This window comes from Capricornis sumatraensis, chromosome 6 (assembly GCF_032405125.1).
Source record: "Capricornis sumatraensis isolate serow.1 chromosome 6, serow.2, whole genome shotgun sequence".
Lineage (NCBI taxonomy): Eukaryota > Metazoa > Chordata > Mammalia > Artiodactyla > Bovidae > Capricornis > Capricornis sumatraensis.
In genome coordinates this window covers 15,610,851-15,633,661 of record NC_091074.1, presented here as the reverse complement: position 1 = coordinate 15,633,661, position 22,811 = coordinate 15,610,851, and the positions used below count along the sequence as shown (strand labels likewise).

At 45.4% G+C, this 22,811-nt stretch overlaps 1 protein-coding gene across 1 annotated transcript; it reads right to left on the bottom strand.

The window, feature by feature from the left end:
- Positions 1-15,658: 15,658 nt before the first annotated feature.
- Positions 15,659-16,342, bottom strand: DEFB136 (defensin beta 136). Its single transcript, XM_068974374.1, has 2 exons — positions 16,288-16,342; positions 15,659-15,831 (listed from the first exon to the last, which is right to left on the bottom strand). Exons 1-2 carry the CDS (start codon positions 16,340-16,342, stop codon positions 15,659-15,661), a joined length of 228 nt encoding a protein of 75 aa, XP_068830475.1.
- Positions 16,343-22,811: the final 6,469 nt, after the last annotated feature.

The following is a 22,811-nucleotide window of genomic DNA, read 5'->3' as shown; positions in this document are numbered from 1 at the left end:
CTTATCTAGGGAGTGCCCACCTAGGGCGGGGGGTTGAGGGGAGGCAGTGGTGGGCGGGAGTGGGGGCCCTTGGAGGGCAGGGGCTGGTGGGGAGGGCCTGTGCATTGTCAGCAAATCTGGAAGAGAAAATGAGAGTCTGGTGGAAATGTCAGGGATAGGGGCATTTGTAGGTCTCTGCAAAGTTTGTCTAGCTGATACTGGGAATGATTCAGTCATGATTGGATGCACGCAGTCCTTTGACCGTGTGCCATTCTACAGCAAAAGGAAAGAACCTAAAGAATATTCCAAACTGCCAAGGTGGGGGTGGGTGGTGGGAGTGGACCAATCCAGCTTTCCAAGTGAGGGAGGGGCATGCTGGAGGGATTGTGCTGAAAGTTACCTCCTTCTGCCCAAAGGAAACAACAGAGAACTCTGCAGCGCAGAGAAACAGGGACGACAGAGGAGCGTGTGGGCCCATGCAGGGCAAAGGCACCCGTGGGCATAGGACCCGACCACCCAAGCATCAAAACGCCAAGACCAGGGGAAGGAGCATCTAAGCCCAGGGCCCCGGGCACAGGGAAGGATGAGTCTCTTGGGGACAGAGAGGCTGGAGATCAGCTCTGGACGGGAGGTGAACAAGAGTGGGCAGAGCCTCGGAAAGTGGAAGCAAAGAGCCCCAGAGGGAGACTCACCGTGTAAGCCACTGTTTCTGATGAGCAGAAAATGAGGGAAATGGAGTCCAGTGCTGGGTGGGTCAATTGGGCTGGACTGAAGGCCCATCTCTGGGTTCTTGGCAAGACAGAGGAAAATGTTGTGCTCTTCCTCAGGTGTGGGATATGACTTGAATGTACTCAGTTAAGGAGTCAGAAATAGAGGGAAGTTGAAAGACAGCAAAAAACAGGCTGGAACCCAGAGCCTCATCCCCTGTGCTGTGGTCTGAATTCTGTGTCCCCCAAATTCGCCTGCTGACACCCTAAGCCCCAGAGGAGATGGTGGCGGAACAAGCAGCCTTTGGGAGGTAGTCGTGAGGGTGGAGCCCTCTGGGGGTTAGTGCCCTTAAAAAAGAGACCCCAGAGAGCTCCTCAGCCCCTCTGCCGTGTTAGGACACAGCTGGGACTTCCCTGGTGGTCCAGGGGCTAAGGCTCTGTGCTTCCAATGCAGGCGCCCAGGGTTCAATCCCTGGTCAGGGAAGGAGATCCCACGTGCCTCAACTGTTTAATAAGACCTGGCGCAGCCAAATACATACATGAAATAAATAAAAATAAATGTTAAAAAAAGAAGGTACCAGATGTAAGTTAGAAAGTGAGTTCCCAGTCTGCAGGCACCTTGATCTTGAACTTTCAGTCTCTAGAACTATGAGCAGTGAACTTCTGCTATTTGTAAGCCACCTGGTCTGCGGTATCTTGTTAGAGCAGCCTGCATGGGCTAAGGCATCAAGTTGATGGCCTTAGGCCTGGACTTGGGCCAGCATAGCTTTGTCAGGAAACTGGGCAGGCTGGGGTTTCAGAATCCTGTTACGCGTCCCCTGTGGGCCGCCCAGATCCAGAGCTGGCTGCTTTGTGTTAGTACATAGAGCCCAGCAGGAGAGGGACCCCATCCCTGATACCTAGCTGAGCTGGGGGCACTGGAGAGGGCAGGGTTGCGGGCACCCCAGTGCCAGGTGTCCTGCTAAGATGTGGCTGGTAAATGGTGGGAGGGCAAGGCTTTAGGTGGCTGGGTGGTACTCAAAGGTGAGACTCTGAAGCTGTCTTTACCTTTTTCAGCTGCTCTTGACTCGTTGCAGCTGATACGCTCTTTAAGTAACACCCAGCCAGCGGATGGTGACTGTTCTCAAGTTAAAGCTTCATTATTTTGAATCACACCTTCAAAAATCAGAGCGTCATTCTTTTGAAATATTTCCTACAGATTCAAAACCCATTCTCACTGTTATAAACTAGTTGAACAATATATTTGTTAGTAAAAGAAAAGGAAGAAGTATACCGAAATATAAAAACGGAATGAAAAATAAATAATCAGAGAACTTCAAAGGTCTTGTTAAAATTGGAAATATTATATAAGAAGACACGTATGTGCCTTGGAACAGGTCTCTTCTCACCTTTTGTCAAACAGATCTGGGCACAGACCTGACCTATCCCATTGATACTTATCGGTGAATAGATTCCACATCTGTTGACTCATACTGTGACATGGTGCCAACCGGATGAGCTTATTTATGGCCTCTTGAGTGACTGTTATTTTCCCTTTACAGATGTGAGTAACTAAAGTTGAATTTTTCTTCACACCACCCTTTTGGGCAGCCGCATCCAAGACCGTAACCCTTCAGCGCTGTTCTCATCACGGGCCCTCCACTACGTTTGCTCTGCCTTCCCTTTTTTCTCCAGATTAGTTTATTTCCTTTTATATATGTTTTCAGTTCAGTTGCTCAGTCGTGTCTGACTCTGCAACCCCATGAGCTGCAGCATGCCAGGCCTCCCTGTCCAACACCAGCTGCCGGAGCCCACCCAAACTCATGTCCATTGAGTCGGTGATGCTATCCAACCATCTCATCCTCTGTCGTCCCCTTCTCCTCCTGCCCTCAATCTTTCTCAGCATCAGGGTCTTTTAAAATGAGTCAGCTCTTCGCATCAGGTGGCCAAAGTATTGGAGTTTCAGCTTCAACATCAGACCTTCCAATGAACGCCCAGGACGGATCTCCTTTAGGATGGAGTGGTTAGATCTCCTTGAAGTCCAAGGGACTGCATGTTTTATATATGTTTTATATATGTTATATATATGTTACACATATGTTTATATGCTATATAATATGTTATATATGTTTGTATATATTATATATACATATATGTTTTAATATAGAATTAAGAAAACAAACTTCATCTCCAATTGAAACATCAATTTATATTTGCTAATGATTTCCATGTCTGAAACATTCAGCAATTGATTTCCGTCACAAAACTGGAATAAATACTCCTTCCTCTTTCTGTTCCCAGCCAAATCCCCAGAACCAAACAATATACTATTTATTTTCTCTGATTCCAATTGTGTGATGTGAGGTTTATATCCAAATTCACACGCATCCAGTTTTTTGTCCTACTCTTCCAAAAGTTGTTGAAAGTTGCCTCCTACAAGTGGAAAAACGGCGAGACAGGTGGTCTGGGCGCTGCAAAGACCCCCAGGATGCGAGAAGCGCGGACATCCTCGCTGTCCGCCGGAGTGAGAAAAGCAGGCAGGCTGCGCCCTCTGGTGGTGAGAACAGGCTATAGCTGCTCGCCGGAAGCGTGGGGCTTGCCTTACTGCCGGGCGGTCACTCTCACCTCTCACCTGCGCGGAACAAAGGCTCTTAGCGGCTTTTCAGCGATTCGAGTCCCTTTTCAGCGATCCGAATCCCATCATCGGATTGCATTTAATTTCGATCCAATGTCTTTTGAGTCCTACACAAGTTGGCACATCTCCAATTTCCCAAACAGGCAAGGTTAAAAAGATTTTAAACATTTGAAGGGTGGTTTGATCCATCATTTTGAGTAGCTCCCTCCCTAAATACACGTGGTGTGGAGCACGGAGCACAGAGCTGCCTCTCAGGAGACCTGAGGCCTTTTCTGGGTTCTGGTCTCACTGATGAGTGTGGCCTTGAGCAGTTGCTTCCCCTCCCTGGGCCTCTGATTTCTCACTTGTGGTGATGATATCTAAGGGCCTTTCCAGACCCAGACGTGGGTGGTGTTTTCAGGTGAGCGGGCTGCCTCACTGGCCCGCGCTTGGGTCAGACCCAGCAGTGCCGGAGTGACCCGTTTTTTACAGCCTGGTCCCACTTTGCTCCCTCCCCCAACCATGATCAGGACTCCAGTCGTTGCGGTCCTTGGCTTCAGTTTTCATGTAGGGGCCTGACTCCCACTCTCTGTGTACTGGGACCACGGCTTTAACCTGTCTGTGCCCTTATTTCCGTAAACTGTCATATTCTGTAAACAGAGTCCGTTAAAAGTGGACAATATTGTGGAGAAATCACAGCCCAGAGGAAGCTCTGCTTTTATTCATCGACTTTTGATTGTCGCGCTGATCATGAAGACCTCAAAGGAAAGGAAGCAGCTGGTTATTAAGCAGGGCATTGGAGAAGATGCTGGGAGTGGTCAGGGCGTGCGCCCCGTGGGGCTCGGAGTCTTGGGAAGGCTGCGGAAGGAGGAAAGCAGGTAGAGTCTGCCACCTGGTGGCAGGAAAGAGTATTGATCCCTAAGAGATGGTCCGTGTGCTGCTGCTGCTGCTGCTGCTAAGTCGCTTCAGTCGTGTTCGACTTTGTGCGACCCCATAGACGGCAGCCCACCAGGCTCCCCCGTCCCTGGGATTCTCCAGGCAAGAACACTGGAGTGGGTTGCCATTTCCTTCTCCAATGCATGGAAGTGAAAAGTGAAAGTGAAGTCCGTGTGCAGCTCCTCCCAAAACAAGCAGGGATGAAAATAGAAGAGCTGACTGGGGCGCACCTGGTACAGAGAGTGGGAGGAACTGTTACGTAAAGGAAAATGGGTTTTGCCTTGGTATGGCTCGGTTTCCCTTAATCTTCTGATCTAAACCTGGTCTATATGACAGGTCAAGATTATTCATTTATGTAATCATAACGAGACGTGTTAAGCGAGTTACCTACGTCTTCCAGGACCTTGTCTAGGGTAACAATTCAGCTGTTCATTGTTATTAAAATGTAAAGATTGACAGCATTTTGTGGCACTCATTTCCCCCCCACCTTCCCTTTCATCTTCGCCTGTGTACATGTTACAATATGTTAGGGAATAGGAGACACAGTGTAATGGAATTTTAGGAAACCCAAGCTCTTGTCTGGGCTCCTCTGTCTTTAACTTAGTGATGGGCTCATGACTCAGCTGTGGCACGAGGACTGTGGAGCTCAGTTTTAAAGCAGACAAAGATCAATTCATTACCATAAATATATTTGTCAACTCAAATGTATTAGAAGTCCTACAAATCAGTAAAGAAATGACAAACAGCCCAATAAGATTGGGCAAAGGTTTGAACAGGTGTTTCATAACTGAGGCTCTCCAGATGGCCAATAAGCCCGTGAAAAGATGCTCTATGTTATCTTTATTAGAGGAATGCAAGTTAAAATAGCAAGACAGTAGACAAACACCAGAATGGTGAGAATGTGAAAGATGCTGCTAAGTGTTTGTGAAGATACGAGGCAACCTGGACTCTCACACACTGCTGTTGGAGTTAAATTGGTACACCCAGTTTGGAAACTGTCACCATTCACTAAGAAATTGGTATACAGATACATCGTGGTATGTACACAGTAAGAAAAAAGAACAAACTACCATGACAGGCAACATAACAGATGAACTTTATAAACACAGTATTGAATGAAAGAAGTCAAACGCATAAGATGGCATGCAGTGAGTCCATTTCCACAAAATTCAGTCATAAGCAAAACTAACTGATGGTGATAGAACTTAGATTAGTGGTTCCCTCTGGTGTGGTTACTGATGTAGAAGGGGCAAGAGAGAATCTTCTGGGGGTGGTGGAAGTGTCCTATATCTTGGTCAGGGTGTGGTTACACGGATTGTGTGTACAAATGCACCCTTATGTATATATGTACATACACCCGTGTATAGATTGATGTGCCCCTACACCTTCCTTCAAAGCAATTACCATTTGCGTGCTTTTTTATAAACTGAGTAGATAATTTCACCATCATGTATTTTATTACTACAAGGCTTTTTGAGAATTGGTGAAGTCGTGTAAGTGAAAGTGAGGTGGCTCAGTCGTGTCCGACTCTTTGCGACCCCGTGGACTGTAGTCCACCAGGCTCCTCTGTCCATGGGATTTCCCAGGCAAGAATACTGGAGTGGGTTGCCATTTCTTTCTCCAGGGGATCTTCCCGACCCAGGGATCGAACCCAGGTCTCCTGCATTGCAGGCAGATGCTTTAACCTCTGAGCCACCAGGGAAGCCCCTAAGCTCCATTAAAATGTATAGGGGAAACGAGAAAAAAAAAAGTGTTTAGGGGAATAGGTTTTTATAAAGACAATTTTATTGTGATTTTTCCTACAGACTGTAATGATTAATGCAGCATTTAAAAATAACCCAATAAACACTGGTACAACCCACTCTAGTATTCTTGCCTGAAAAATCCCATGGACAGAGGAGCCTGGTGGGCTACAGTCCAAGGGGGTTGCAAAGAGTCAGACATGACTGAGTGAATGAACACAAAAATCATTTAGAAAGATATGGAAAGTGACCATTTTTATGATCATTGTTTTGTTTGCTTTTCTAATTCATTTACTTTTGGTTTATCACTTCTAGTGTGCTATAAATTCAATGAAGATGGCGAACACAGGGTTTTTTTTTTTTTTTTTGGTGCCTATTCCCATAGTTGCCATGAATTACATTTTTGTTAGATGAATAAATGAGTACAAAAAACAAATGAAGACAGGAATGAGTTTTTTGCATTGTGAATGCTTTGTTTTTACCTTGGAAGGACTAAACATAGCTCAGAACTGCATAGAATGGTCAGAAATAGTGTTTATAAGGAAGGCTTTTTTGAATCAGTATAGGTATGATTTATTAAGCATCTGATATATGTGAGACCTTGCAAATATCTCACTTAAGCTTCACAACAATCACTTGAAACAAATATTGTTATTTTCTCTTTTTGTTTGACATTAAAAAATTTTTAATCCCAAATTGACGTTTTCAGCACACAGGAAGCATTTGTTATGCTTTAGTATTACAGTGTCAAGTTTTTCTTTGCTGAATTGTTCTGACTCCACTCTATCTTAATATTGATTTTTTTGAGGAGAAGCTGAGGTTTGGAGTTTAGTAAGTGGTCCAAGGTCACAATGATGGATAAAGAAGTCTGGGGTGACTTGGGGGGCCCCACTTCTTGCTGTTTTCCTCCACCTTCTCATCCACGTGCTCCCTGACATAGCCCTGGGGTCAACGTCCCAGCAGCCTTGCTCACACAGCCTGTAGTGGGAGCAGGGGTCCCCAGGGCAGAGCTGGGGCTCTGTCTCCATGTCCCCCACAGGCCAGTGCAGTGCCTGGCACGCAGTGGGCAGGCAACTGATATCCAAGGAACAAAGGAAAGGATAGTGGTGATACTGACGGATACCAAGACATGGGTCCCTGTGTGTACTTATTCATCTGTCATGGATATGTGTAGATTTTAAGCCCCTTGAGGGCACACACCCTGGTCCAGGCTCTATGGCTTCGGCACTTCCTGTGACCTCCACAGCTAGCCAAGGGGCTGAAACATCCCCTGGAGCAGAGGTTGGCAAACCCAGCCCTGTGGGCCAAATCCTGCCCACCGCCTGATTTTTTTTAAAGATTTTTTTTTTAACATGGAAAAATAATTAAAGAAAAAATTTTTTTAAATCTTAATTGAATTTGTTACAATATTGCCTCTGTTGTATGGCTTGGTTTTTTTGACTGAGAGACACGTGGGATCTGAGCTCCCCGAGCAGAGGGAGCTTCTGGGCTCCTGGGCCAGGGCTTTGCTTGCGAACCACATGGTTTCCTAGGAGGAAGTGGTGAGGATGGGGTGTGGCCATGCCTGGGGTGGAGGGACATACCAGCTGGGGGAGCTTCTTCCCAGGAGCTGGACCTCAGTGCCGTCCTCTCCAGCAGTGGCTACCTTTAGGAATAGGTCATCGTGTTAATGCACCTAGATTGTAGGGGCTTCTGGGAGCTGCTGCCCTGGCGGTTTGCCCCATCACAGTGAGGAGGGAACTTGATAAAATCAGGGGGCAGCGGGCCAGCTCCAATAGTACCACCAGCAGCAACAAGTACTAGTCTGAGAAAAAAAACACAACTTGTTTGTATTGAGTACTGGGCTTCCTAGGTTGCACAGTGGTAAAGAATCCACATGCCAAGCAGGACACGTGGGTTCAGTCCTTGGGTTAGGGAGATCTCCTGGAAAAGGAAATGGCAACCCACTCCAGTATTCTGGCCTGCGAAATCCCATGGACAGAGGAGCCTGGCGGACTACAGTCCATGGAGTCCGTAGAGTTGGACGAGGCTGAGTGACGAAACACACATATACACAATGAAGGCTCACCTATGAGTTAGCAATTACCCAGCGCTGCTGTGTGTCAGGCTCCGTGCTGATCACTAGTGAAGGCTCACCTGTGAGTCAGCAATTACCCAGCGCTGCTGTGTGTCAGGCTCCGTGCTGATCACTAGTGAAGGCTCACCTGTGAGTCAGCAATTACCCAGCGCTGCTGTGTGTCAGGCTCCATGCTAATCACTTTTTATCTTACTCAAGTTCCCGGGCATCCTGTGGAGACTAACTTCCCTGATTATTCCCTTCTCTTCTTTCCCCCGCTTTTCTCCTTCTCCCCTCCCCCTCCCCTTTATCCTCTTCCCCTCCTCCTCCTCCTCCCTCGGGTACTCCCTTCCCAGGGAACAGAGAACATGGAGGCTAACGGAGGGTAAAATGACTTGGTCAAGGTCACCAAGCTATGGGTACTCCCTTCCCAGGGAACAGAGAACATGGAGGCTAACGGAGGGTAAATGACTTGGTCAAGGTCACCAAGCTAAGACATGGTTCTGGAAGGACCTGAATTTGAATCCAAATTGTCTGATACTGAGGCCCATTCTGAATGAGTACACAGCTCCGCTCCCGTTAATGAGTCCTGATGGCATCAGGGCCCCTGGTCTGCGCCAGGCAGCGGGCAGCCCAGGGAACATCCTGAGCCCTTATGCTTCAGGGGGTCCCGCTGCTCCTCAGCCGTTCTGTCATCAGACTCTTATCAGGTCCTGCCCCAGGTGTCCTGCAGGCCCCGTCTGAAGGTGGGCAGAAGCAGCCCTCACGTGGTTGTTCACTGCTGGCACGAGCAGAGCAGCTCCAGGGCCAGACCTGGCCTTAGGTGACCCCAGGCCGGCAGAATCCAGGATTTATTAGTCATTACCTTCTTGTATCCTCCCAGGTTCTACTTTACTTTGGAGAGAGAGACAGAGACAGGCAGAGACAGAGTGGAGGATCTGGGACCCTCTCCATGACTGCTGTGGGACGGGGAGCCAGGACGGGGTGCTTTGGTTTTCTGAGTGGGTGGCCACCACCTCTAACACCCATGGAACCCCTGGTGAATCCATAAAGGCCTTTGTGTGTGACAGTTTACTCGTTTCACATGCAGTTTTCAGCAAGAATGACTCTGAACTTTCCAGTCTTATCTAAGCTGCAGGGCAGAAAAGCAAAGACAAGGTCACGTCTTCTTTGATGTCTTCTTTTGCCAAGTGAGAGCTGTTCCTCCCCTCAGGCTGGTGGAATGATGGCCTTAGGAACCACAAGAAAAGGGTAGGGATTTTTAGTCTTTTTGGGGTGGGGATGGGGTCCTGTGGACCCTTTGGAAATTTGGTGAAAGAATATATATATATATTTTTTCTTCACCTAGTTGTCTGTCTTATTTTCTCCTTTTGTGTTAATTTCACTGCATTTATAGGCATTTGTGAGCTACAAACCTCTTCTTTCTTTCTTTTGGTTAGTGAGTGGGCTTAAGAGAGCAAGCATAATAGCCCAACACCTGGGAACCTCTCTAGACAGAATGCAATGGGCAAGCTAAAATACAATACCCTGTGCACCAGGGATGACTTCTGGCTTTATTTTTTTTTTCTGAAATGTTGAGGATCAGAGGCAGGAAAGAGTCTGAGCAGATATGTTTCCTTCAGGCCTATCCTTGGAGAAGGGAAAATCTGAAACTCAGCTGCTAAGTTTTATTTTCCTAAGCAGACGATGATTAGGGTCTTTATTTATTAAAAAAAAAAAATTCTTGGGGTATAGCTAATTAACAGTATTGTGATAGTTTCAGGTGGATAGCAGAGTGACTCAGCTATACATATACATGTACCCATTCTCCCCCAAACTTCCCTCCCATCCAGGCTACCACATGGCATCGAGCAGAGTTCCACGTGCTATACAATAGGACCTTGTTGGTCATTCATTTTAAATACGGCAGTGCATACATGTCCATCCCAAACTCTCTTGAGTATCCCTTTCCCCCATCTTCCCTTCCCCCTACCCCCCAACCCCTGCGGAACCCCAAGTTCCTTCTCTAAGTCTGTAAGCCTCTTTCTGTTTTCTAAGTAAGCTCATTTGTATCATTTTGAGAGTGTTAATAGCCTCCGTAGGGAGACCAGAGGTCCTCAAGCAGGCAGGAGGAAATAAAACTGCAAGTGGCAGGCATTTTAATTTCTTTTTTCTCTTATAATGCTGCGTTGTCACAGTGGACCCTGGTTCCACCTGAATTTAACTTTATCTCAAACCTTGAGCTAACCAATGCGTTTTTCTCATGGAAATATCTTCCTTCAGCTATGTTAATGACTATGTATTTGCCTTTCTTCAAGATTCATGTCAATTGTTTTATGGCCTGGGATGACTCACCTTGTGCCAATGCTCTCTCAAAATGCATGTTGTGGGTGAGGAGCCTGGTGCAACTCTCTTAGTTTTGAGGTGTTTCCTTTCTCTAATTAGCAGCTTGCTGATAGGTATATAACTCTTTGCTAAAAACTAGCAAGGGGGCACTCTTTCTGTCCCCGTCTGATGTCTACGTCAGAAGCTTTCTCTATCTCTTTTATACTTTAATAAAACTTTATTACACAAAAAGCTCTGAGTGATCAAGACTCATCACCAGCCCTGGATCAAATTCTTCTCCTCCGGAGGCCAAGAATCACGGCATTGTTCTTGGCCTGTAGCAGCAACCTTTTTTTAGATTCCACACGTAAAAGTTGTCATACAATATTTTTCCTTCTCTGTCTGTCCATCCATGTTGCTGTAAATGGCATTATTTCATCTTTTTAATGCCTGAGTAATATTCCATTGCATATATGTACCCCATCTTCTTCACCCATTCCTCTGGATGACAGGGGTCTTGATGAAGATCTGTGATGTCTGCCCCTGGTCAGAGGTGCTGGAGGGGAGGTGAGGAAGGGCTGCTGGAGCAGCAGCCCCCATAGAGAGCTAGAAGTTTTGTGTGGGTGTGGATGGGCCATTGCCTCCACTGCAGTGGTGAAAGCAGCAATGTCTGGCATATGAAATCTTAAGGCCACACTGGTCTTGAATCATGAAAGTTGCTGAGTAGCCTCAAAAATACAACTTAACAGCCAGAAGCATTATAGCCTGAAGTCATGGGAAGTTTTGAGGGACTTGCTATCGGATCTAGCTGGATCCTTGATTCCTCATTGGACTATAATCTCCAATCAATACATCCAGCTAGAAGTTACTAGTGAAATGCAAATCAAAACTATATGAGGTATTGCCTCTCATCAATCAGAATAATTATCATCAAAAAGTCTATGAACAATAAACACTGGAGATAGTATGGGAAAAAAAAAACAACCTGTCTACAGTGTTAGTGGGAATGTAAATTGGTGCAGCCACTCTGGAGAACAGCATAGTTGTTCCTTAAAAAACTAAAAATAGAGCTACCATATGATCCAGCAGCCCCACTTCTGGGCATATATCCAGGAAAGATGAAAACTCTCATAAGAAAAGATACATGCATTACCCAATGTTCACTGCAGCTGTATTTACAATAGCCAGGACAAGGAAGCAAGTAAGCGTCTATCGACAGATGAATAGATAAAGGAGATGTCAGATATATACATATGTATGTAAAATTGTATATTACGTAGCCATAAACAAGAATGAAATAATTCCATTAGCAACAACATAGATGGACCTAGAGATTATCATAGTAAGTGAAGTAAGTCAGACAGAGAAAGACAATTATCATATGATATCACTTATATTTGGAATCTAAAAAAATGATACAAAGGAGCTTATTTACAAAACAGAAACAGATTCACAGACACAGAAAACAAACTTACGGTTGCCAGTGGGGAAAGGGACAGAGGGATAAATTAGGAGTTTGGGATTAACAAACGCACACTGCTGCTGTTGCTGCTGCTAAGTCGCGTCAGTCGTGTCCGACTCTGTGCGACCCCACAGGCGGCAGCCCATCAGGCTTCCCCATCCCTGGGATTCTCGAGGCAAGAACACTGGAGCGGGTTGCCATTTCCTTCTCCAATGCATGAAAGTGAAAAGTGAAAGTGAGGTCGCTCAGTCATGTCCGACTCTTAGCGACCCCATGGACTGCAGCCCACCAGGCTCCTCTGTCCGTGGGATTTTCCAGGCAAGAGTACTGGAGTGGGGGGCCATCGCCTTCTCCAACAAACACACACTACTATATATACAATGGATAAACAACAAGGGCACAGCGCAGGGAACTATATTCAATATTTTATAATAATCTATAATGGAAAAGAATATTAAAAATTTGTGTATATATATAATGGACTTCCCAGGTGGTGCACTGGTAAAGAACCTGCCTACCAATACAGGAAACACAATACATGGGTTCAGTCCTTGGCTTGGGAAGATCCCCTGGAGAAGGAAGTGGCAACCCACTCCAGTATTCTTGCCTGGGAAATCCTGTGGACAGAAGAGCCTGGTGGGGTACAGTCTATGGGCTGCAAAGAGTTTAACATGATTTAGTGACTGAGCACACAACTATACACACACACACACACACACACACACACACGCATAACTGAATAATGTTGCTGTATACTTGAAACTAACACATTATCAATCAACTATACTTCAATGAAAACATACATTCAGTTATATTCCTTTGCTTCATAATTGAGAAGTGGCATTTCATGCAAAGATGGGCTCAATAAAGGACAGAAATGGTATGGACCTAACAGAAGCAGATATTAAGAAGAGGTAGCAAGAATACACAGAAAAATTGTACAAGAAAGATCTTCATGACCAAGATAATCACGATGAAGTGATCACTCATCTAGAGCCAGACATCCTGGAATGTGAAGTCAAGTGGGCCTTAGAAAGCATCACTATGAACAAAGCTAGTGGAGGTGATGGAATTCCAGTAGAGCTATTTCAAATCCTGAAAGATGATGCTGTGAAAGTGCTGCACTCAATATGCCAGCAATATTAGAAAACTCAGCAGCGGCCACAGGACTGGAAAAAGTCAGTTTTCATTCCAATCCCAAAGAAAGGCAATGCCAAAGAATGCTCAAACTACTGCACAATTGCACTCATCTCACACGCTAGTAAAGTAATGCTCAAAATTCTCCAAGCCAGGCTTCAGCAATACGTGAACCGTGAACTCCCTGATGTTCAAGCTGGTTTTAGAAAAGGCAGAGGAACCAGAGATCAAATTGCCAACATCTGCTGGATCATGGATAAAGCAAGAGAGTTCCAGAAAAACATCTATTTCTGCTTTATTGACTATGCCAAAGCCTTTGACTGTGTGGATCACAATAAACTGTGGAAAATTCTGAAAGAGATGGGAATACCAGACCACCTGACCTGCCTCTTGAGAAATCTGTATGCAGGTCAGGAAGCAACAGTTAGAACTGGACATGGAACAACAGACTGGTTGCAAATAGGAAAAGGAGTACGTCAAGGCTGTATATTGTCACCCTGCTTATTTAACTTCTATGCAGAGTACATCATGAGAAATGCCGAACTGGAAGAAATGCAAGCCGGAATCAAGATTGCTGGGAGAAATATCAATAACCTCAGATATGCAGATGATACCACCCTTATGGCAGAAAGCAAAGAAGAACCAAAAAGCCTCTTGATGTAAGTGAAAGAGGAGAGTAAAAAAGTTGGCTTAAAACTCAACATTCAGAAAACAAAGATCATGGCATCTGGTCCCATCACAAACAGATGGAGAAACAGTGAGAGACTTTATTTTCTTGGGCTCCAAAATCACTGCAGATGGTGATTGCTGTCATAAAATTAAAAAAGGCTTGCTCCTTGGAAGAAAAGTTATGACCAACCTAGACAGCATATTAAAAAGCAGAGACATTACTTTGACAACCAAGGTCTGTCTAGTCAAGGCTATGGTTTTTCCAATAGTCATGTATGGATGTAAGAGTTGGACTATAAAGAAAGCTGAGCATCAAAGAATTGATGCTTTTGAACTGTGGTGTTGGAGAAGACTCTTGAGAGTCCCTTGGACTGCAAAGAGATCCAATCAGTCCCTCCTAAAGGAAATCAGTCCTGAACATTTATTGGAAGGACTTAGGCTGAAGCTGAAACTCCAATACTTTGGCCATCTGATGCGAAGAACTGATTCATTGGAAATGACCTTGATGCTGGGAAAGATTGAAGTCAGGAGGAGAAGGGGATGACCAAGGATGAGATGGTTGGATGGCATCACCAATACAATGGACATGAGTTTGAGTAAGCTCCAGGAGTTGGTGATAGACAGGCAAGCCTGGCATGCTGCAGTCCATGGGGTCACAAAAAGTTGGACATGACTGAGTGATTGAACTGACACTTAAAAATGGGACTGGCATGTGGTCAGCTATTGTTATTAGGCTTGTGTGTGTATGCTCAGTTGCTCCTCTGTCCATATGAGTTTTCCAGGCAAGAATACTGGAGTGGGTTGCTATTTCCTACTACAGGAGATCTTCTTGACCCAGGGATAGAACTGAGGTTTTTGCAATTGGCAGGCAGATATTTTACCACTGTGCCACCTGGGAAGCCCATTATTAGGTTCAGTGGATGTCTTATACTTGGGCCTGTTCAGTTCAGTTCAGTTCAGTTGCTCAGTCATGTCCAACTCTTTGTGACCCCATGAATTGCAGCACACCAGGCCTCCCTGTCCATCACCAACTTCTGGAGTTCACCCAAATTCATGTCCATTGAGTCAGTGATACCATCCAGCCATCTCATCCTCTGCCATCCTCTTCTCCTCCTGCCCCCAATCCCTCCCAGCATCAGAATCTTTTCCAATGAGTCAACTCTTCGCATGAGGTGGCCAAAGTATTGGAGTTTCAGCTTTAGCATCAGTCCTTCCAATGAACACCCAGGAGTGATCTCCTTCAGAATGGACTGGTTGGATCTCCTTGCAGTCCTAGGGACTCTCAAGAGTCTTCTCCAACACCACAGTTCAAAAGCATCAATTCTTCAGCTCTCAGCTTTCTTCACAGTTCAACTCTCACATTCATACATGACCACAGGAAAAACCATAGCCTTGACTAGACGGACCTTTGTTGGCAAAGTAATGTCTCTGCATTTCAATATGCTATCTAGGTTGGTCATAACTTTTCTTCCAAGGAGTAAGTGTCTTTTAATTTTATGGCTGCAATCACCATCTGCAGTGATTTTGGAGCCCAAAAAAATAAAGTCTGACACTGTTTCTACTGTTTCCCCATCTATTTCCCATGAAGTGATGGGACCAGATGCCATGATCTTTGTTTTCTGAATGTTGAGCTTTAAGCCAACTTTTTCACTCTCCTCTTTCACTTTCATCAAGAGGCTTTTTAGTTCCTCTTCACTTTCTGCCATAAGGGTGGTGTCATCTGCATATCTGAGGTTATTTATATTTCTCCCAGCAATCTTGATTCCAGCTTGTGTTTCTTCCAGCCCAGAGTTTCTCATGATGTACTTGGGCCTGTAGTCATGCATTAATCAACTGATTTTGAATTGGATGTAGGAATTACGTATTGGAGATTGGAGGGCAGAAAGGAGAGTAGGAAAGCATACTGCCACAATGCCCCTTTAAGAAAGCACGTCTGAAATTTTGCCAGTAAATTGTTATAATCTGGCCCCTTTTTGTTACCCAGAGCCCAGTTAACCATCCTTACACACAAATTGGAGGTCTCATCCTTTTAGCCATTTGTGTATCTTTTTAATTGGACACATGAGGTGAGGGTCATGGTAAGCTGACCTGAGGGGGTTTATGAAACTTCAGTTCTATGCAGCAAGACAATACATTGTGACAGAAGGCGACCCATTTCCATCCCAGTTTACAGCCAAAGTAACAGTTGCCACCACGTCGAGTGCAAGTACGGACTGTCGCTCCATCATTTCTAAACACACTGTTCCCTGAAGGAGAAAAAACACGTACACACAAAAGAAAAATCAGTCTTCAAGAGCCTGGGGGAAATCTTAGGGCTGTCCTCTCCTTTCTGGTGAATTGCTTCTCAGTTTGGGGTTTTCCTTCTACACTCCGTCCTCTCATCTGCTGTTACATTTTGGCGAGGGCCACTGAGTCCAGCGCTAATCAGAGGGAGCTGAGGGAAACAGGATCGTAAATATCTGGATAGTGATCTATGCATGCGGTGGAAAGGGCTCCCCTCTCTTAAGCTGCGGCAGACTTTCAGGAGGTAGCGACAGATGATCAGGGCAGGGGCTGGATGACACTCAGCCACCTCTTGCCTCCAGCCCCTCTGCTCACTGATACCGTGGTCTCCCTGCTGGGCTTATACCAATGGGGCTTTTCAAGTGCCTCAATCCTCAGAAGACCCTCAATTTTCATGACCCATACCCATCCTTACTTACCTGAAGGCAATGAGATCACCAGGAGGAAGAGTAACCCAGAGAGACGGAGTCTCATAGTTGATGAGGACACAGAGCTACAGCCTCCTGGGGGTGGCTATCTGGGAGGCTCCTTTATAGTGCTGGGCAAGGCTGGGTGGGGCTGGACACTGGCTTCATTCTATCTGGAGGGATACCCAGGGGAGACAGGCTTTTTCAGGATTACAGGAAAAGGAATCCCTGGGCCATTCTGTGCGGCTTCCTCTTCTACAAATCATGGGAGAGGAAAGGACTCAGTCAAGGTAGAAGAAAGGGAGAGACCAGGCACCACCATGCTCAGGACTGAGTACTATGCCTGTGTCACTTCAAATGGACACTGATGGGAAAATGGCAGGGAAACGTCTGCTTGTTCCTCCCATCCTTTGCAGTCCCACTGAAAACACTGGAGCCCAGAGAGGCGATGTGATAAAACAGGCTTACCTGAAGGCCGGAAAGGATGCCAGCAAGAATTTACAGTGTTCCAAGAAGCAAAGGATCTCAGGGTGTCAGCTGTTGGCCTGACCAAGAGTTAGGTAGGTGTTCAGACATAGTGAAGAAGGGAAAGCTTATTTGCCTATTGGAGGCTCGCGCTGCAGGGAATCTCACCCCGCAGAACAGTTCACTGAGCGACTTTGTTTTCTAGATGGCTGATGTAGAAAGTCAGCTGGATTTTGGGAACCAGCTCTGGGGAAGGTTTTGTTTTTGCAGTGGGTGAGTCAGAATTCTCTCCTGGCCCCTGAGAGCAGGAAGAGCTGGTTCAGGGTTGGCTGCCCTCTGTTAGGAGTAGAGCAGAACAATGCTTCCCTGGAGCTAGAGGGCCGAGGTTCTCGGGAAGGGTCATTAGGTCTGCCGCCCTGGAGGGATGGTGGGAAAGAAGAAGGCATGAACTTAGGCTTTATTCTTGCCCCTGAGCCAGGCTTGTACCCGAATGATCCAAGACTGTAGATTCTGAGTCTGTAAAGTGGCAGCAGAGCATAGTTTATTGGTTACACCCTGTTTTGCTGTCACAGGCCCTTGGATGAATTATTTAGCATCTCTGAGTTTCAGCTTCCTCTTTTCTTTTTCTCTTTCTTTCCCTCTTTTTTTTATTTTTAGGATTAAAAAAAATTGAGCTAGAGTTGCTGTACAATATTATGAAAGTTACAGGCATACAATATAGTGATTCACAAATTTTAAGGGTCCATTTCTAGTTATTATAAAATATTGGCTAGATTTGCTGTGTTGTACAACATAGCCTTGTATCTGATTTTATACCTGTTTGTACCTTTTAATTCCCTACCCCTTTATTGCCCCTCTGCTCTTCCCTCTCCCCACCGGTAACCACTATATATTCTATCTGTGAATCTGCTTTATTTTGTTATATTCACTAGTTGGTTGTATCTTTTTATAAAGATTCCACATATAAATGATATCATACCATATTTGTTTTTCTCTGTCTTATTTCAGTTATTATAATACCCTCCAAGTCCATGTTGTTGTAAATAGCAAAAGTTTGTTCTTTTTTATGGCTGAATAGTATTTCATTGCATGTGTATATATTTATATTTATGCTACAAAGTTACATAGCATAACTTTTTTAATCATTTTTTTTTTGTTGATGGGGCTTTGCTGGTGGTTCAGCAGTAAAGAATTTGCCTGCAATACAGGAGATGCAGGAGACACAGGTCCAATCTCTGCGTTGGGAAGATCTTCTGGAGCAGGAAATGGCAACTCGCTCCAGTATTCTTGCCTGGAAAAATTCCATGGACAGAGGAGCCTGGTGGGCTACAGTCCAGGTGGGTTGCAAAGAGTCAGGCATGACTGAGCACACAGGTATCTTCTGTTGATGGACACTTAGGTTGCTTCTATAGGGCTGCTATGAACACTGGAGTGAATATATCTTTTTGAATCAGTGTTGTTTTTTTTTCAGATAATCTTCCTTTTCTCTAAAAGTGCACTGTAAGAGGTTTTTTTTGAGGGTGAAATGAGATAAAGCTTACAAAATGCATTGTGCTCTTTCTCTCTCTTCCTTATCCTTTCTTAAATTCGGCCACTATAGCTGTGTTTCTTTCTCTTCTGTGGACCCTCTCCAAGAGACTTCTTAGTGAATGCAAGACATCACTGGGAAAGTTTTATTCTGGTTTACAACAGTGGGTATGGTTGAGGACGTGGCTGCAGGAATGGGGATGGGAGAGACATGGTGGGCGAGTGGACTAGAAGCACGGAGGGCAGTGCTAGTTCAGGGCTGAGGATGCCCTTGCAAGATCCCAGGAAAGGCTCCCAGGAGACCCTTCAGTGGGCATATGATTCTGGCCCATAGAGCCCAGGCCGTATGCTAACCATCTGCTATCGTAGACATAGTGTAGACCATAGCATAGACATAGCCGCAGCATAGACACCTCATTCTTTCAGAGAGGGAGGAAACAAGGCTCAGATCTGTGAGTGGACTTGAACAAAGGAAGGAAGCAAGCCGTGGCCTGTGCTGACATCAGATATTCAGCTGTCTTGATACTCAGTTCAGAACTCTGTCCTTCATATATTTTAAACTGTTCAATTGTGCTTTAGGGAAGATGGGAAGTATGAACCTAACATTTTCTAAATACTTCTGAGTCCCTCCTACACACAGTTCTGGCAAAAAAGCAGATCTAACATGTGTCTGGGAATCAGTATATGTTCAGGACAGACCCTTTCCTTTCCATCCACAGATGTCTTATTAAATCACCATTCCAGCCTTTGGGAAGGAGTTTCTCCTAAGTGAGTTAAGTGTTCCCACCTTTTGCTTGAAGTCTTGTTGAACAAAGCTGCCAGGGAAACAGAACGGCTTCCTTCTCTTCTTAGTATTGCTGTGTTGGTGCTTTCTTCCTTTATCTTAGTTTTCTAGAATGCTTATGCTTGCCTTACTATTGTCTTTACCTTTGAGAAAAAATGTCCACTGCACATCCTCCTGAACCTTAATGAATTACCCTGTCAAACTGAATTATGCTTCCTTTTCAGCTGTCTCCTTTTACTAGTCAGACAGTTCCTGAATGCAGTGGCTTCACTGTGTATTTTTCTGCATGGGCAAATTTATTTTCTCCCATGGTTTTTATTTATAATTTTATTATTATTACATTATTACAACTACATTAAAAATTATTAAGCTATTAACATTATACTTTTCTTTTCCATTATTGTTTATTACAGGATATTGTATATAGCTCCCCATTCTATACAGTAGGACCTTGTTTATTATCCATCCTATAGGTAATAGTTTGCATCTGCTAATCCCAAACTCCCAGTGCGTTTCTTCCCTCCCTCTTGGCAATCACAGTCTGTTCTATATGTCTGTAAATCTACAGACTTCATCTTTTTTAGGACAGTTTTAGGTTCACAGCTAAATTGAGTGGAAAATTCAAACAGCTTCCTCCTGTCAGTCACCCCTACCAGAGTGGTATGTTTGTTTCAAATGATGACCCCCCACAGTGACATATATTATCACTCAAAATGTGTACTTTATGCTAAGGCTCATCTGTGGGATTTATGTTGTCAGCTTTGACAAATGTGTAACATTTCATCCCTCTTATAGTATCATACAGAAACCTCACACCATCCTAAAAATCCTCTGTCCTCTGGCTGGCTCTTATTCTTAAACTTTTAACATAAAATATTGACAAAAGATGAAATTTAATACACATAAAGAAAAACACATCACAGACTTAGCTCAGTGACTGAACATACAGCGAACACTGTGTAACCACCACTCAGATCAAGGACACAAATGTTCTCCAGCACCAGGGACGGTCCCATGCCCCACTAGTGACTGCAGCCCACTCCCTCCCCTTGTGGGGGACAGCTCAGACGCCAGGTGTGCGGACAGGTGATGTATGGACACGTGGCGTGTGCATGCCTGGTGTGGGACACGTAGTGGGCAGATTCGTAACGGGTGTACACGTGGTGCACCGACGCCTAGTGCTCAGGCATGTGCTGTGTGCGGGTGAGGACGGCCCGTGGAGGCACGTGGACCCAAGCATGTGGACGGCTCTGGCTCGCGCCAGACCTAGGGACTGGGACCAACAGTCACCCAGGTGTGGGAAGCATGCCGAAGTGACATCCTCGTGGGTTCTCTGAGGAGGATGCTCCGGCGCCCCCCACCCTGCCCCCTGCTTTGTTGATTTTAAAGGATTTTCAGGCTTTTAAAAAGTCTTCCCGCCCTTTTTACCCCTTCTGGCCGCTAGGCCCGAAAGCGATGGAGCCTGCGGAGACGGGGCGGAGCGAGCAAAGACTACATTCTTACCAATTATTCTTCTCAAATATTTGCTTTTACTGCCTGCTACAGAGGTTGGCCTTTATTAGAACTATGCATCACAGAGTAGTCAAGCTATCCAGGAACAGGAGAAGATTTTCAAGACAGGTAAGCGCTAAAAGGGCTTCCCTGGTGGCTCAGTGGTAAAGAACACGCCTGCCAGTGCGGAAGATGCGGGTTCCATCCCAGCCTGGGGAAGATCCCCCTGAGGAGGCATGGCAACCCATGCCAGTATTCTTGCCTGGAGAATTCCATGGATAGAGGAGCCTGGAGGGCTGCTCTTCATGGGGTTGCAAAGAGTGGGAGGCGACTGAGCGACTGAACAACAACAAGCAGGTAAAAAAAGTCAGGCACAGAAATGAAAGGAGCTATCAGAGTGGCATTAGTTTGTGCCATGCCAGAGCTTGAGGTTTGTGAGAACCATGGAAATGGGAGTGTGTTTGGCTGAAAAAGCTTACAAAAGACTCTGTATATGGGGTCCAAGCTCAGGTACTTCAACTCAGCTCTCCAAATGGGAATAAATGAATGAGAATGGTTTCTGTGACAATTCCCACCAAAACTTCTCTTCTGAGGTACAGGCAGGCTATGTGTTTTAGTGCAAAGAACCCAGACCTTAGCTTCTGATAGATTCAAGTTGGCCTCTGTGCGCTGCTACTTCTGAGATATGTGATATTGGATAAGTCACTTCATGGGTCATAATTTCGGGGCTTCATCTGTAAGATGAGAATCAGTGTTCCTCTTTATAAGCTGTTGTGGGACAAATGGAGATGGCACACAGAAAATACAGGGACTGTGGGTTCTTGGGGATTGTTCTTTTCTTCCTCTTTGTATGAGGAGAAGAGACAAAAGTGAATGGAAAATGACTTGGCCGTATCTGTATAATATTCTAAGTCAAAAGAATTGTGAGAGGAGAGGGATGGGAAGACAGCAGGAGAGACTTCGGCAGGCTGGCACTTCCCTAGTGCCCTGTGGGTTTTCACTGAGACTTGTAGAAATTGGGTTTCTTTGCAAGATGCGTCCTTGGTCTCCACTTCCTCGTCCCTGATGGAGTAACTGAAAATCCGGTTGTTCAGAAAGGCACACAGAACATTTTTTGACTGGAAAAAATTTAGGGGAGGGTCAGGGGTGGATGTTCAAAAAGTAATTGTTTCCCAGGCCTGTTTTCTGAGGGTACTGCTTTGCCAGGTCTCCCCAAGGAATTTTGTCCCTCTTTCAAAACAGAATCGTTATGTTGCTACAGCCTTGATTGTTGGAATGTTCTCTTTTGTGATGTGCAGTCTGTTGTACACTTGCCTTCATGGACTGCATAATACTCAGGATATTCAAGTTATAATAAACACTTTACCCAGAAACAAATTGGAAGAGATTCTGTTTCCTATATGAAAACCCCTGGGATTAAAATAAGGTCTCCCCATCACACCAATCCTGGAAGATATCAGTGGACACAGGTCTGTTCTACCTTCTCTTCTGAGGTTAATCTGTGAGGCTTGGGAACCAGGGAGTACTGAGGGCTAGTGCCCCAGGTTCTGACCAGGAATCCAAGGTCTCACAACAGACTGCAGGATCACAAGGTTTAAAGATGCATTTGCCTAGACCAGTCCTCTTGTAGGGTCTTTGTTCCCATGTCCAGCTCATCCCTGGAAAACCTGACGAGGTGTCAGTCCTGGGGAAGGCCTGAGGTATATTGGCATGGCCCAGCTTAACATACACCCATCCCCTTAGGTGGAATCACACAGTCAAATGGAAGATCGAGGTCAACGAAAGGAGGAAGCCTTTAAGGTGTGATGAAGGGACATGTTTCTGATCCTAGAACTTCCCAGCAGAAGATGGGAAGAGCCTTGTTTCAAGCTGGGGTGGATATTGGGGTTCAGTGTGGCCCATTCTGCCATATAGGGCTGATGGGAGAATCCATGGAAGTCAGAGGGTAGGAGCACGTTGCTGCCATCTCCTTAGCGACTGGGGGACGTCAGACCAGAGGAGCAAAGGGTGTGAGCACAGCAGCTTCTCTGATCACTGGGAAACTTGACCTAAACCTTGGGTCTTCTAAGGCATGATCCAGAACCCTCCACTCTTTCACCAGGTTCCTCTAACTGTATGTTGGGGTGGGACTTAGTGTGAGGATTAAGATCATAGTTTCAGTGTGTCTAACAAGCCTACAAGCTCTGAGCAAGAACTTCCGACCAAAGCATAAGTCCAAACCCATGTAGGAAAAAACCTTTAACCAGCTGGTTACATATGACCATGACAT

Bases quoted from the DNA above. Each gene is read 5' to 3' on its own strand.
- DEFB136 (XM_068974374.1), bottom strand. From the start codon at position 16,342: ATGAGACTCCGTCTCTCTGGGTTACTCTTCCTCCTGGTGATCTCATTG. The intron at 15,832-16,287 runs GTAAGTAAGGAT...TTTCTCCTTCAG, and splicing joins GGTGATCTCATTGCCTTCAG to GGAACAGTGTGTTTAGAAAT.